Genomic DNA, 16,448 nt, shown 5'->3' on the forward strand with positions numbered 1-16,448 from the left:
TCATAGAGATTTATGTGACGAAGTTGAAAGATCTAGTATGCTGAATGCTTTAAGAAATTCTCTTTAAAAAAATAAATATTGATTGGACATTTTGAAATGATAAAAATGTTGTAGAAACTATATCCGTGTACTAAGACATTCAACTAGCATGGATATTATTCAATTCGTCTGATTCTTCTTTATGCAAAACTAGAAGATTAGATGTATATTTACACTACTCGAATATCACGACTCCACTCATTCGTCAGATTGGTGGACATGAAAAATATTGATGTTTGTTTGTTCACTAATTATCTATCATTATACTTTAGAATGAATCAGATTGCACCAGAGTTATATGGATGATGTTCAATTAATCATTCACTTTTGTCGAATATTCTGTAGTGAGCATTCTTGGAACAAGAAACACAAAAACACAAATTGAGTAATGTAGAGAGAAAGAGAGAGACACATTGATTAAACCCATAAAAACTATTTATACAACATTGCATAACAAACTTAGCTAACCAACTAACTGAAAAACTAAAACTTAGTAGTGAATGAATTTATAGCAAGTTCAAACAATAGGGGTGCAATCTCACCGGTGAATTGAATATATCATTCGTGCTAGTCCACTTTCTACAATAACGATATCATCCCAATCTTCATTCTGATGCTGAATCATTCAGAAATTCATCGAATTTTCTCTTTTTGAGTAAGGAAGAAATAGTGAATTGAATATCATCCATGCTAGTTAAATGTTTGAGTACGTGGATTCCACTTTCAACATCATCATTCAAATCACTCGCAATCTTAACTTCAGCATGAATCCATTCACTTTTCAAAACTGCATCCTCCAACATAGATTCGAATTCTCGGTGTCCCTTTGGTGTATAGTCCGGTAGTTCTGACCAGGTTTTCCTATCTGAAGAAAATATATATGTATAATCCCGTGGAATATCACAAGACATATCAAAGTCAGGCTCATCAAGAGTAAATGCATAGTCATTGATGAGCAAAAAGACTCTTAATCCTGAATCTCTTGTCCAATGGACAAATTGATGCATTCTTATAGAAGAAAAGAAGAAAACCAAGGAAGGGAAGTCGTTACGGAACGAAAAAGAAATTGAATGTTCTCTTCTTTGATGCTCAAACCACTCAGGAATCAACTCACTTCGTGACGATGGAAAACGAAACTCAGTGCCTCCAGCCTCATGCAGTTCCTATATGTTTTTAGCATAAGATAAATTACACCATGATGAATCATGAAATATTAAATCAAAGGGTTATGTAAGAAAAAAACAATACCTGGCTCACTAGCATGCTTTTACTCGATGAAGTCAATGATTCGCACCCAAATGCAGACAATGTTTTAAGATTTGGCGGAATCCCTCTTATTTCTTCAAGATATTTGCAACTATCTAAGTAAATGCTCTTTAGAAAGCAACATTTTTTTATGAATTCAGGAAGAATTTTGATATTGCTACCCGTTATGTTTAAGGTTTCCACATTAGAAAACAAGGTAAGAGTCACTGTTAGAAGTTTATGTTTGCTTGTTCGAATAAAAATTTCTCTCACATTGGAAGACAACAAGGAACTCATTTCATCATTCGGTTTTGTGAGTAACTGACTATAACCATGAATATCAACTTGGAACAACTTTGACATCATGGGAATGCTGCTTGGAAATTCAAGTTTTCCATGTCCATGTATTGATAAGCTATGAAGTTCGGTAAGATTTTGAAATGAAGATGGAAATTCTTTTATGCCAGTGTCTATCAAAAATATACGGTTAATATTATTCATCTTGTCCAATATTTCAGGAAATTTCTTGAGACTTGTACATAATGAAAGTTCTAGCTCTAGAAGAGAGTTCAACTTTAAAGGTGGAAAACTCGATAACTTGTCACAGCCCTCAGCATTCAAGATTTGAAGCTTATCGAGGAACCCAATAGACTCATCAATTGAAATTAAATTCTCGCAATTTTTGAATGAAAAGATTTCTAAATTTGGGAGACACGAGACGTCAGATATATCTGTCAGATATTCACAATAGTCAAATTTTAAAATTTTCATCTTCTCAAATGTCTGCATAAACAAACAAAAAAGAACAAACGAAAAATAATCAAATGAATAATCTCTTTAAGAACTTATAAATATGCATGATAAAAAAATAAATGTATTTGACTTACCTTATTCGAAATGCTAAAGGGTATACATCCTAAAGGATATCTTGGCCATTCTAATACTCTCAAACCACTTGGAAGATGTCGGGAACCTTTGGAAAAACGACCATTTTTTATGATCAGTGTTTTGAGATTTTTCATCTTCTTGAAGGCATTTCCATTCCAGTCTATAATTGCTTCCCTTGGAGGAAAATTGAGATATATCATTTCAATTTTACTAGTTCCCTTTTAACAAAAAAACATGAAAAAATTCAATAAGCCACAACACAGATATAGAGAAATTTATATGTAATAAGAAACTAGTATGAGATGGTTATATATAACTCCAAAAAGAACAATGTCATGGTTAAAGCTAAAAAAACAATTGAGTTATATCATCGTAGATTTGAATCTTACTCACCGTGTTTTCTTTTAAAACATGAATTATATCATCGTAATACCACAACCTACTACGTTCTCCAAGTTCTTTAGGCGATTCTTGTCGGACGACTTCTTTACCCATGTCCTCTATCAAATCATGTAATGTCACTTTATGACTAGTAATCTTTATGAGAGATTTTTCAGTCAACACTCCAACTTGATGTTTTATAGAATGACCATAATGCGCATGAAGTATATTTTCAACCTCCACCCATCTACCCCCTTTGAAACAACAAGCAATGTCTAGAAAAACACTTTGTTCCTCTTCCTCCAAAGCATCATAGCTTATTCGAAGTATCTTTTGGATCTCTTTATTGGGAATCTTTTCATACCCCTCCAATGTACTCTTCCATTCTTCTATACTCTTTCGAAATAAATTGGAGCCTATTGTTTCTATAGCTAATGGAAGTCCAGAAGCATATGTAACTGCACGGTTTAAAATTTCTTCGTAACTTGAAGGAACTTTGTTATTTTTAAAAGCCATCCACCTCAACAATTCAAGAGCTTCTATCCCATATAGTCCTTCCATTTCGTACATGCTTTCTATCTCGTGACTAGTTAATAAGTGTTTATCTCGGGTGGTAATAATGACTCGAGTTCCACGGCCAAACCAATCAAGTCCTCCAGCCAGAGCTTGCAGTTGCTTGATATTGTCAACATCATCAAGAATCAAAAGAGTCTTCTTTCTACACAGCCTTTCTTTTATGATTGGAATCCCCTCACTAACATCTCCTAACTTAATATTCAATCCAATTGTTTTAAAAAGGAGATCTTCCTGGAGATGTTTCAAATTATTTTTTGTTGAATTCTCTCTCACATTATGAAGGAAGCATAAACCTTCAAATTGATCCGCAATGAAATTAAAAGTTGCTTTTGCAAGTGTTGATTTACCCAAGCCTCCAGTACCATAAAGTCCTACCATGTAGATCCCATCATCAGATCCCTTATCAAGAAGCGATTTCACTTGTTGTACTCGGGACTGTAATCCAACAGGGTACTCCGCAACATGTAATGGAACACGATTGATCTTGTTAGAGATGTATTTGACTATTTCCCCAATAAACTTGTATTCATATCTATTCATTCCCAAAAGATAAGTTTGTAAATGCATCAGTATCATCATAATCACATCGTATCTTAGGATAATAATACTATACAATTCTAATTGTTTTAACATAAAAATAATTCTCTTTCCCATATAATCTTTAAGAGGGAATAATTGATGAATCAAAATTAAGGATAGAAAATATAAGAAGACAAAACAAGTTTGAAGTGAAGAGGGGTACGTACCCAGGACTAAAGTGGCAGCCGGAGAAGTTAGCAGCTTGGTTAAGAGCTATCTTCCATTGGTGCAAGCGCTCCATGTTTTGCTTGTCATTTTGGAACCTCTCTTCATGCTTAGCCAATGCTTCACCATAACTTCCACTCCAATGCCGCACATGAGTAGGTTCCACCCCATAGAAAACAGGCAAAACTAGGCGACCCTTTGACTTGAAGCAATGGATGATGTGGACAAGTTCATCCAAACAGAACGAAGAAGAGGCATAATCTATAGAAAACACAGGAATGAAAATCCTAGACTCTTGAATGGCTTTTATGAGTGATGGTGTGATTTCATCTCCTCTCTGAAGATCATTGTCATCAATGAAGGTGTTGATTCCACTGTCGGTAAGAGCCTTATAGAGATTTCCAGTAAAACCATACCGAGTGTCAGTGCCTCTGAAGCTGAGGAATACCTGGTAAGTGAATCCATAGGAAAATGAAGAGGAAGGTGAATGCATAGCCATAAGAATTGAGAATGAAGATAGTTTGCTTTGATATATCAAATTCATTATGTAACTGTAACTAAAGATAATCTGAAACTTCCTTACAACTAGCTACACCTATGTGGACCTTGTTGAAAGAGATGTAACTGAGGAATAACGTGTGGACCTTGTTGAAAGAGATGTAACTGAGGAATAACGTGTGGACCCTTCTTCAAAGTTTCACCAATGCAACTGTATTATTCTGTTATTATTATGCTTCTAATCTAAGCCACTTATTTTATTAATAGCTCACACTTAGATCACCGTCCACACTCCACAGCCTAACTTTTATATTTCAACTTCTACCCTCACATCACTGTGTGAGAATCTCAGCTTTCATTTTTTATTTAATCCTTAAAAATTAGTTTTTTTTAGAATTTATAATAAAATAAAATAAAAGAACAAGCACCAAAAATAAAATAAAAAATATTTACAATGATTAAAATCAAAGTAATTAAAATCGGAGCGGATATTTATCGGTCTACTCACGAGTTTAAGGTTCAAAAGTTTGATCGGGATCGAACGCAAAATAATAAATTTATTTGAATAACAAATAATTCCAAAACAAAAAGTATAGATCTAATTCAAGGACAAAACAAAGAACACATTAAACAGTCCTAGTAACATAAAGAGATTTTCAACAAAATTTTCCCTGTCTTAGAAAAACAAACATAAGATATATTGTCAGGAATGCTCACAACAACACTCTTTTTTTCAACATTCTCTTTGACACTCACTCTTTCTTTGGGTGAAACATATGCGGGTTCGGGTTCTGCCACTTTATATGGGATCCATTTTCATATTGAGGGACCCATGAGTCTTTCACCCGATAAATGTTGAAAAAGAGTGTATTCCTAATACTTCTCTTGCAGCTGGTATATGATTTTATCTAACAAGAGACAACCTTACTCAACATTTGAACCTCTCAATTTTATCTAACCAAAGCTGCTTCTTAATGCATATTTCTATGGAATACAAATCATTATTCCTAGTGGTGTATTTAGGAATCAGGATTAGAGGATACAAACTATTTACTAAACTTTATAACATAAGCCCTGTAACTTGGAATCACATTTATGAACCTCTCAATTTTTACTATCATTTAGGATAAATTTCAACAACTTAAAATTAAACCCATTTAACATACATGTCTAAATTCATATTAAATCAAACCTTGAAACACCTTAAAGAGAGACCTATTCATATGAATTTGTATTCAACCAAAAAAGAAATTAACGACAAATAATACCTACTAGCAAGCAAGTTAAATCATTAGAAACATGGTCGGTCCAAGACGAGCATAACCAAAAACTCATAGTGACATTTCAACAAACACGTTGTTTGCAAAATTGAAGCGTATACCTAAAAAGTAACACTATATCCATCAAAAGCAGGTGAAGACGAATGAAGAACATGGAAAAGAAGAAGAGCAGTGGAACATGGTGGCCGGAAAAACATTACTGCGGAGATGGAGAAAGAGATTGAGTCGTTGCGTGTGTAGGATGGCCTAAACTTTCTTCGGCTCAAATGTACCTTAATCTCAAACTTAATTTAAAGGATCAAATAATTATTTTCCTATAAAAAAGTTAAATAAAAATAAATAAAAGTTAGAGTACTTAAATAATTAAATCTTATTTTAACAAGTAGAATTGATTTTGATAAATTAGATGATGTTACTAGGATTCGTAAGTTTTTAATGATTATTGTTAACATTTAAAATTAAATAAAATCATCCAAAAATAAAATAGTAAGATATTTATACTTTAATTAATCAAACTCACAAATGTTTATTTTACTATCCAATAAAATAAAATAACAAGAGAGCACTTTTTTTATAAAAATAACCCACTTTTTAAAGAAAATTTTCACAATATCCCTGGTTTCAAAAAAATTCCCAAACTACCCCATTTTTAGGAGGAGTCGCCAATTGAATTGGAGACTCCTCTTAAAACTTGAATGGAGGCGTCAATTTGATTGGCTAGGGCAGGTGCCTGCCCTAGCCAATCCAATTGGCGCCCCTGTGTAGGTTTTAAGAGGAGTCGCCAATTCAATTAGAGACTCCTCCTAAAATGCAATTTTTTTGGTAAATGGTATACGTGATAGATAAATTTGATATAAGACCAATTGATATTAATAAAATTTGCCGTTTACACAAAGAAACCTAATGGTGATGACCAGGATCACCTAACCGACCTTCAGTCCCACATCCTCTAGCTACCCTAACTCGTGGCTCTAACCCACGTTGATGATTCGGTACCGGTGTTTGAGCATCTGAGGGGCCAGGAGTGTCACTACCAACTACAGGAGAAGGTTTGTTGAGGTAGTCAGATAATTCAGCATAGTCTTCAGTATGCATCAATGGTGTACCGCTGTAGCTGAGCTCATGACCCATGCCAGAGAAGTTGGGATGTGGTTGACTCATTGATGGGCGACCGAGACGGTTGAAGGGAGACATGAATGTGAATGATGCATCGAGGAAAGGATGGAAAGGTTGTTGGGGTGTTTGGTACAGATAGGGTTGTTGGATGTTTTGGTTTTGTGATGTTTGGGCTTCTTGGCTACGGTAGGAGGAGGGGCGGTTGGTGTTGAATGATCGTTGGGTGTTTTGGCTTATGTGACTTTGGTAGGATGATGGGGTGGGTGCGAAGCGACGTTGAGTCTCAGGTTGATGGTCAATCTGTTGCTGGTGGTATGGGGTATGCTCTTGGTATTGGGGTTGGGTGTATGGAATGTTTTGGTTGTATGTTTGTGTGTTGGTTGAACGGAACGTTTGACGGATAGGGGGTTGTGTGTATCCAGTCTGACACTGTTGTTAGGGATTTGATGTTGAGGTGTCAGGTGTGTAAGTCATCTGGCGTGGGTCGTACAAGTACATATCCTCGGCGATGAACTGAAAACCAACCGATCTGTACCAAGCCATATAAGTACGACTTGGTTTTTCTTCAGTTGGCATGACTGCGTCAGTTAACACATGGTCATGACGGTGCTTCCGTTTGCGACACTCTGATCTTGCGAAGCTTTGCCATGGATTGAAGTTCCATTGTTCGTTAACTTTACGCAGATGCCATTCTCCTAGGCTAGCCAGGGGATCTGGGATATTTTGGAGCATACCGAACTGCAGCTTCACACGATCACTGTTGTGCATCTCCACAGTTGCGAACCGTATTATCGGTGTGCATGCAGTCCATACGGCCACGTCTTCAGCGTTGACCTCATGTTCATGATCCAAATTAAGGTATGGACGCCAAATGAACTGAAATATAAAAGAAGATAGGATTACAGTCAATGTAAAAGAAGTTAACAAAATATAACGAAATAATTAAGTTATTTTCCTCACGTCTGTCGGTCGAAGGTGATCCAACAGGTTGCGATACTGAGTAATACAGTGTCTTGGACATCTGTTATAACTCATACCACGTGCAGACCATTTACACCAAAAAGTCAAAAAATATTAGTTAGAGGTAATAATCTCTAAAGAAGTAAGTAAAGACATAGCAATTTAAACGACTTACTTTTGTGCATACGGAAATGTGAAAGGGTTGTTATTGACGGGTGCTAGAGACGGTAGTCTTGACCAACCCCATGCTTGTAATAAAACAGCACATCCAGAAAATGTAGATGTGTCTTTGTGTGAGTTTTTGCACAAGGAGCTATAGAGATAGGCTAGACAAGTAGATCCCCAACTGTAACTTCCTATTCTATCTACATGTCTAAGTAGAGGTAAATACATAATATGCATGCTAGAACCACTACCTTCGGGAAATAAAAACGAGTCAATTAACAACATAATGTAACACCTAATTTTTATTATTCGAGCATCTTCGGTAGAATGCTCATCTAAGTATAAACTATTATAGTACGACTTAAGGCGTGAGAGTAGTATACCTTGACCTCTTGCATTATCATCTAACAAATTAGTCTCTAAGAGCTCCATGCAAATTGAATTTGCATAGTTGGTTTTACCATTAACAGCATTACCTTCAATGGGTAGTCCCAAAAGCATGTAGACGTCTTCTAACGTCATGGTACACTCACCGATTGCGAACCAAAATGTGTGTGTCTCTGGTCTCCATCTTTCGCATAAAGCTAGAATGAATTTGTTATCTATGGACCAAGACAAAATCTTGCTTATATGACCAAAACCGGCGAGTTCAACATAAGGTTGAATCATCGGGTCCATATGGACATATTCGTGGACCCGAGTTTGGAACCTTGATACATCCTATAAAAGAAAGAATAAAAAACTTGACTAAGTTGGTATTTTAAAATAAAAGGGGGTTGGTGAAGATGAAAGATAAAAAGTTAACAAAAGAAAAAACTTACATATGTTGTGATGTTTGCAACCGTTCCTCTATGTGATTCGCCCATTGTGAGGATAGACATTTTGTCAGGGGGTGGTGTAGATGAAACTACAAGAAGTTGTTGCAGATGAAATTGTAGAAGAAGTATTGTAAAAGAAGTAGTGAGAGTGATGGTGTGGAATAAGTGTTGATGGAGTGGATGTATTTATAGGCGGGAGCATGAAAAGTTGTGCTTGCATGGTGTCTCCACTTGAATTGGCGACCATGTACAACCTTTAAGAGAGGTCGCCATTCAAATTGGTGCCTCCAAAGGGACATGCATGCAAGACCTAGGTCTGATTGCTTGGTTTCGAGGTCTGAATGCATGGTGTCTCCACTTGAATTGGCGCCCATGTGCAAGGAATGAGTGGGGGCGCCAATTCATTTGGAGTGTGTGTCTGCATGTCTGACACATGGTTGTCTTGTCTCTTGCATGCTGAACATGTCACTTCTTAGTAGCTTGCATGGTTGACACATCATTTCGGAGTAGCTTTCATGTGCGACACGTCATTTCGGAGTAGCTTGCATGTGCGACATGTCACTTTGAACTAGCTAGCATGTGAGACACTTCACTCCTCTATTTAAGTGTCTTACTATCAACATCCAAGACACTTCACTCACATTCATCTGCAGTAAGAAAATAGTTTTCATCTGCACAATATCATCTTCATCATTATACAGTGTCAATGTTCACTGCAACGGTGAAACATACGAGTCTGAGCTATATGGTTTTTGTTTTCGAAACACCGATGCTATTAGACTCACGATCAAGAGAAATGCAACCTTCTTGCATTTGAAAAAAAGAATACAATCCTGTATAGGATCGGGTATTGTGTCAAAGATCACATATCAAAATCCAATATTTTTTGAGAATAGTCAATGCAAGTATTTCCTCCTTAAGGTACGAGATGATGAAGATGTAGAATACATGTTTGTTAGTCATGAACATTCAGGCTGCAACTATATCGAGTTGTACATTGCTCTTCAACCATGTATACCATCTCAACGGTCTCAATTAACCGATCAGGATGAATCTGGTGAAGATGATCCACAATGGTCAGATGACGTCAATCCAGAAGCAGAAGTAAAAGTGGACGTCGTTGATGAAGAAGAAGAGGAGACCGAGATACAGGTTGATCACATGCTGAACAACGACGATGAAGATGATGATCAACCACCACCAATACCTCCTAGTCATGTCTACAATCCGCCTCAACATATGACAAATATGGATCTTCACGACGATGAAACATCCAATAGTGTTTTCTATAATCCGTATCCGAGATCAGAAGGCGAATTGAAGGTGGGAGACATGTTTCGTACCAAAGAAGAATGTGTTTTGGCTATCAAAAAATTCCACATGAACAACTCTGCTGACTTTATAGTGAAACACACTGATTCTAGAATGTATGTTATCGAATGTCGTAACATGCTTTGTAAGTTTCGTTTGGCTGCGTCTTACAAGAAGAAAAATGACTCTTGGGAGATCGCTTCAATAGACCCACCTCACAGTTGCATTGCAACTAACGTTGAACAAGATTACCGTAAACTAAGCGCATCATTGATATGTCAAGACATTCTGCTGTTGGTTAATAAAGACCCATCAGTGAAGGTGAGTATAATCATATCCCATATCAGAACAACATATAATTATACTCCATCTTACAAGAAAGCCTGGATTGCAAGGACAAAAGTTGTTGAACAAGTTTTCGGCAACTGGGAGGATTCATACAAGGAATTACCATGGTTTTTATGGGCACTAAAAACATATGTCCCAGGAACTGTGGCAATTATGGAGACATTGCCAGCAATGATGCCAGACGGAACCTGTGCTACAGGTAATAGAATATTTCACCGTCTCTTTTGGGCATTTGACCTGTGCATCAAAGGTTTTGCATTCTGCAAACCTATTATCCAAATTGATGGCACTTGGTTATACGGAAAATACAAGGGTACTTTGATCATGGCAGTTGCACAAGACGGCAACAACAATGTCTTTCCCATTGCCTTTGCTCTTGTTGAAGGTGAAACGGCTGGTGGATGGGGTTTCTTTCTTCGACATCTCAGAACGCATGTGGCTCCACAAGCCAATCTCTGTTTGATTTCTGATAGACATGCTGCTATTGAGAGTGCCTACAACAACCATGACAACGGATGACATGATCCTCATTCTACCCATGTCTACTGTATCAGACACATTGCACAAAACTTCATACGTGCTATAAAAGATAAGAATCTTCGTAAGAAGGTGGTGAATGCTGGGTATGCTTTAACTCATCCGTCATTTCAATATTATTGTGATGAAATTAGACTATCTAATGAAGACGCATGGAGATGGCTAAATAACATACCAATTGAGCAGTGGACAAGGGCATTTGACAGAGGTTGTCGATGGGGCCACATGACAACAAACATTGTAGAATGCATGAACGGGGTATTCAAAGGAATTCGAAATCTGCTGATAACCGCCTTGGTAAGATCAACCTATTATAGATTGGCTTCTATGTTCGCAACCAGAGGTGAAAGATGAAGTGCGGTGTTAATGTTCGGGCAAGTATTCAGTGAGTGTTGCATGAAGGTCATGAAAGAGGGGAGCATCAAAGTTAGCACACACACTGTAACAGTCTTTGACCGTCATAGGCAAAATTTCAGCGTCCAAGAAACAATGAACCACAACGAGGGGAGACCAAATTTAGCCTACGTTGTTAGACTAAACAGAAGTTGGTGCGATTGTGGAAAATTCCAGGCCTTCCACATACCTTGCTCCCATGTCATAGCAGCATGCGCTTATACTCGTCAAGATGCTTACAACCATTTATCTGATGTGTACAAGGCCAACACCATCATGAATGTATATAATCAAAGCTTCTCAGTACTACCAATGGAGGATTACTGGCCTCCATATGAAGGTGATATTGTTTGGCACAATGACGAGATGCGTAGAAAGAAGAAAGGAAGGCCAAACATCACACATATCAGAACAGAGATGGATTCCACAGATAAAATGATAAGATTATGTAGTATCTGTCGTCAACCAGGACACAACAAGAACAACTGTCCCAATCGAGGAGCATCATCTAGGTCTTAAGCTTTTTGTAACATTGTATTTCTGTAACCTTCAATCATTATATATCATTAAGTTTTTGTTACAACGAGGTTCACAACAAACATCAGTACAAAATAAGCTATCTGAAAACATAAATATTTCTAACTGATTACAACAATCAAATTGATGTCGTCTCGACCGAACATCATTTCCCTAGCATCCTTATCAGTCTTCATTCGCACCCAACCAAAGATACTGTCAAGTCTCTCAATACTTATAATTTTTTCCCCTTCTGGTATTTTCCCATCTAACCAACGAACCAGCTCCCGCTTCAGTTGATCGAACGTAGTGATGTTCCAGAACAACATCAGCATCTGAGGTTCGTCTCTCGCATAAATCACCTTACCGTATCGGCGACGAACACCAAACATGATTGCCAAATGATTGTGTGAGATGTCGAACATTTACTCACACAACGCATCTATTTATAACACAAAAAATGCATTTTAGGAGGAGTCTCCAATTGAATTGGCGACTCCTCTTAAAACCTACACAGGGGCGCCAATTGGATTGGCTAGGGCACCTGCCCTAGCCAATCCAATTGGCGTCTCCATTCAAGTTTTAAGAGGAGTCTCCAATTCAATTGGCGACTCCTCCTAAAAGTGGGGTAGTTTGGGATTTTTTTTGAAACCAGGGGTATTTTGGGAATTTCCTTGAAAAAGTGGGTTATTTTTGTAAAAAAACCCTCTTTAAAATTTTAATTTATAATCTATTTGTTAAAAAAAGTACAATAAGGATAGTCATGTGTGTAGGATTATCCTAGTGTTTTAGGATATTTGATAATGTCTAGGATTAGCTCACATTATGAGAAGTTTAGTGTATGATTTTTTTAAAATAGAAAACTGGAGCTTCCTCTCTCAATTTAGGAATATGATATATATAGATGTTCTTTGGGCATGACTTAGAGAACTAGATAAGTGATTTATCCTATAAGATTTTTTTAATGTATCATATAGGTTTCTAAATTACCATAAGAAAATATTTAAATATTTTTAAATTTTGGAGATACATCTCCGGACGCATTAATTTTTGATTGAACGTTAAAATATTTCGAAGATGTATCTCTGGATGCATCATTTTTTGATTGAATGTTAAAATATTTCGGAGATACATCTCAGTTTATTTTACGTAGTTACATCTATGTAATGTATCAGAACAATATGTTTCATATTAGGTTTTGTTTACGCTTATTCAGATGAAGATTTATAAGCGTTATGTACTATGTTATGAGAAGACATTTAAACAATACAATCGATTTAAAAATAATGACGTACACAAATTCAGATGATCCAAAAGTATAATATATAAATAAAAGACCAATAAATGGCAAAAAAAGTCGAGAACAACCATAAAGTAGCATGAAGCCAAAATAGATTACAATCCATAGAACTAGAGCTAGAGCTGTTAAAACGGACTACACAGACCTAAATGGATTGATCCTGATGGGCCTGAACTTTTTAGGGTTGGGGGAAAAATCATGTTATAATATGGGTTCAAAATTTACTACCTGACCCCGACCCTATTGTCATACCCCGATTTTGCTCCTGAATTTTTTATGTTTGTTTGGCATGCTTGGCCTAACCTAACTTTGGTTTTACATGAGGATTGGTTTTGATCCAAAGTCATGGTGTTGTGATTGTGGATACCTCTATGGTCTAGGTCATCTGAACAACCAAGTTTCTTGTGTTTTTAGCCACTTGCCAGTCATGTTATTGGTTCATGGATACCCTAACCTTATGTTTTTGTTCATACACATTATCAGTCAAGTTATTTTCTTTCCAAAAGTCAAACATTCAAGCCAATTGTGAAACCAATTTCAACCATTTGTTAATCCATTTCAATTTATTTCATGTCATTGTTTAAACCAGTACATATGAGTCCATACAAAAAAAATACAAAATTTGGCATTTTTGACCAACTGTTGACTTTGGTCAACAGTTGACTTTTTGGTCAACTTTGACCAAAGTCAACCCAAATTCACTAAACCCTAAATTCACCCATAATTGTCCATTGAATTCCATTTACAAGGAAAATACAAAAAAAATGAATTTTTGGCCTATTGTTGACTTTGGTCAACAGTTGACTTTTTGGTCAACTTTGACCAAAGTCGACCTCCCCATTTCTTGACCATCAAAAACCTAATCTAACCCATTTGGCCTTGATGCTTCATCCAAAGGTTTTGATTTGATATACTTTTGTTTGGTTTTTTCATTTTTAAGTAATTTGACTCATGTTCAATTTCATGTCCACCATGTCATATGTGCTGCTGCACTTCCAACCCTAACTCCATCTGGCCAAACATGTCCTGCAATCACATAAACATGACCTGAGATACCTTGAAGCGCACATCGAAGCCTGACTGAATCCAAAACTCAGCAAGATGGAAAATCTCACCATGGCTGCAGGCGCATGAACATTGTCATGCCTTGCTTGCTGCTGTTGCCAACGCAAAATCCACACATCATGTTTATGCCCATAAACCAACACCCTGCAGCTTGTACAGCAGACCATAAGCCTGCAGTCACAAACGCATTGTATACCAATCCTGCTGCTGCAAGCATGACACCTCCCTGCAGAAATAATCCAGCATAACCAAACTCAGTCTTGACATGTCAAAAACCACCAAGAAACTTTATGCCAACAAACCATACCAATAGTCATCATGCAAACAGGCTGCAACCAGAGCAACTGATAGGCTAACCAATTCACAATGCATTACAAATGAACCTGCAATGTATCAATTGCATCTAAAGCACCAAAATTGCAGTTGGACATGAGAAAATCCATATAGATATTTTTGGTCTATTCCAACCCTTTCTACAGTCTCTTGAAGCTTTGCATGATGGGGAGCATGGAAAGCAACGTAGGCATTTTCTCTATTTTCTCTTTCATCAAGTGCCAGCGAGCAGTAACTTCAGCATTCTAACAAGAAGATTGGCATGTCAGATGGCACTTCTTATTGTGCACCGAGGTTACAAGATGAGCCCGCCTTGCCCTGCTACATCAATACTGACTTGGTCGTTTGTTCCTCGATCTCTCAAACTGATGATGCGGCTCTCATCTCAGACAAATGAACTTTATCAGCTAGCTGCCGTTGTTTTCTGCTTGTTATCTGCATGGTGCAGTGATAAGCTTGGCCTAAGTCTTGAGCTAGGTTCATTTATGGCAGGTGTTATGATTTCCACAACAGACTTTGCTCAACATACTTTGGACCAGGTGGAACCAATACGGAACCTGTTTGCAGCTTTGTCCCTCTCAAGTATCGGAATGCTTATACATGTGCAATTCCTTTGGAACCATGTAGATATATTGCTTGCATCTGTTATTTTGGTGGTGGTTATACTGGTACAGTAGAAAATTTGCATTACCGTGAAGCTCCAGTTGCAGATCTTTGTTTGGATTTTACCCTTCTTGGTTATCCAGATTACACTTTGAAACCTGGAGATGAAATTGTCTACCTCAATAATCTAGAGGATTATATATCCATGGTTGTTGATGCCACTGCCAAGACTGGAATAACACGACAACTAGAAGCCTTTAGAGCAGGGTTCAATCAGGTTTTTGACGTCTCATCTTTGCAAATATTTACGCCTCACGAATTGGATTATTTACTTTGTGGCCGTCGAGAATTGTGGAAGACAGAGACACTAGCTGATCATATAAAATTTGACCATGGGTATACAGCCAAGAGCCCTGCAATAGTGAATTTGCTTGAAATCATGGGAGGGTTCACACCGGAGCAGCAGCGTGCCTTCTGTCAATTTGTTACTGGAGCACCTAAGCTCCCACTTGGTGGGCTGGCAGTTCTAAATCCAAAACTAACAATTGTGAGGAAGCTGTCGTCGACTGCAGTAAATACTTCATATAATGGGATTGTGCATTCAGAATCAGCAAATGATGACTTGCCCAGTGTTAAGGCATGTGCTCCCTTAGAACCAAACAACAGCTTGGACCAGTCTTTGTAACGCGGAAGCAGACTTCGGATCATATGCAGACACTCTGTCCACCGAAATCAGACCAAGCATAGATCCTGGTTAGGGAAGTGGTAGATCAGGAACAATTATGACTATTTCTAAAGCTTAATGTTTCCCCTCAGGACCAACTCCAACGAGACAAGTTTTCCAAAGTAATTACAGCACATCAGTATCAACCTTTCCTGAAATTTTAGTAGCAAATATTCAATCAATTTCAAGGAGAGTAACAGCCATATCGGGAGAAGCCTTAAAACGAGCATGTAGAGTAAGCAATACGTCATTTAATAGGCATGCCGACCAAGCTGGATCAGAGAGTTGTGATAATGGATTCTAGTTCCTCAAATGAGTCGATTGGGCCTTGCATCCGGATCAGTGCCTCGATCACTATCACTCGAACATAAACACATTCACAGGAAACTGTTGTTCGCAGCACTTCTATTAACGAAGCCAACCCATCCACAATGGTATCTCTACCAGCAGTTCCATTAGACACTGAGGAAGTTCTTCGGATACTTTCAGGGTATGAAATTTCATCTACATCATTTACATCTGCAGCCTCAGCAAATGTATTGGCAGGTGCTCCTTCATCAGCATCCTGTATGCCCGTAGCAGAAGCAGCGGCTCCGTTCTGCAATTCA

The 16,448-nt window shown here is 37.5% G+C and overlaps 2 protein-coding genes across 4 annotated transcripts; one reads left to right on the top strand and one right to left on the bottom strand.

The window, feature by feature from the left end:
- Positions 1-430: 430 nt before the first annotated feature.
- LOC127074841 (disease resistance protein RUN1) lies at positions 431-5,919 on the bottom strand. Of its 3 annotated transcripts, none has more exons than XM_051016231.1 (6): positions 5,753-5,919; positions 3,876-4,321; positions 2,566-3,661; positions 2,172-2,390; positions 1,288-2,067; positions 431-1,202 (listed from the first exon to the last, which is right to left on the bottom strand). In XM_051016231.1, the coding sequence occupies exons 2-6, from the start codon at positions 3,947-3,949 to the stop codon at positions 645-647; spliced, it is 2,727 nt and encodes a 908-aa protein (XP_050872188.1). In that variant the 5' UTR covers positions 3,950-4,321; positions 5,753-5,919; the 3' UTR covers positions 431-644. The 3 variants fall into 3 exon arrangements, with proteins under 3 accessions (XP_050872188.1, XP_050872189.1, XP_050872187.1); XM_051016232.1 differs by having other exon boundaries at positions 5,640-5,919; XM_051016230.1 differs by lacking the exon at positions 5,753-5,919 and having other exon boundaries at positions 3,876-4,442.
- A 1,102-nt stretch (positions 5,920-7,021) lies between these two features.
- On the top strand, positions 7,022-16,038 carry LOC127136874 (E3 ubiquitin-protein ligase UPL3). Its single transcript, XM_051063387.1, has 2 exons — positions 7,022-7,097; positions 14,987-16,038. The coding sequence occupies exons 1-2, from the start codon at positions 7,022-7,024 to the stop codon at positions 15,799-15,801; spliced, it is 891 nt and encodes a 296-aa protein (XP_050919344.1). The 3' UTR covers positions 15,802-16,038.
- The last annotated feature ends 410 nt before the right edge of the window (positions 16,039-16,448 follow it).

The sequence above is a fragment of the Lathyrus oleraceus genome, chromosome 4 (genome assembly GCF_024323335.1).
Source record: "Lathyrus oleraceus cultivar Zhongwan6 chromosome 4, CAAS_Psat_ZW6_1.0, whole genome shotgun sequence".
Classification (NCBI taxonomy): domain Eukaryota; kingdom Viridiplantae; phylum Streptophyta; class Magnoliopsida; order Fabales; family Fabaceae; genus Lathyrus; species Lathyrus oleraceus.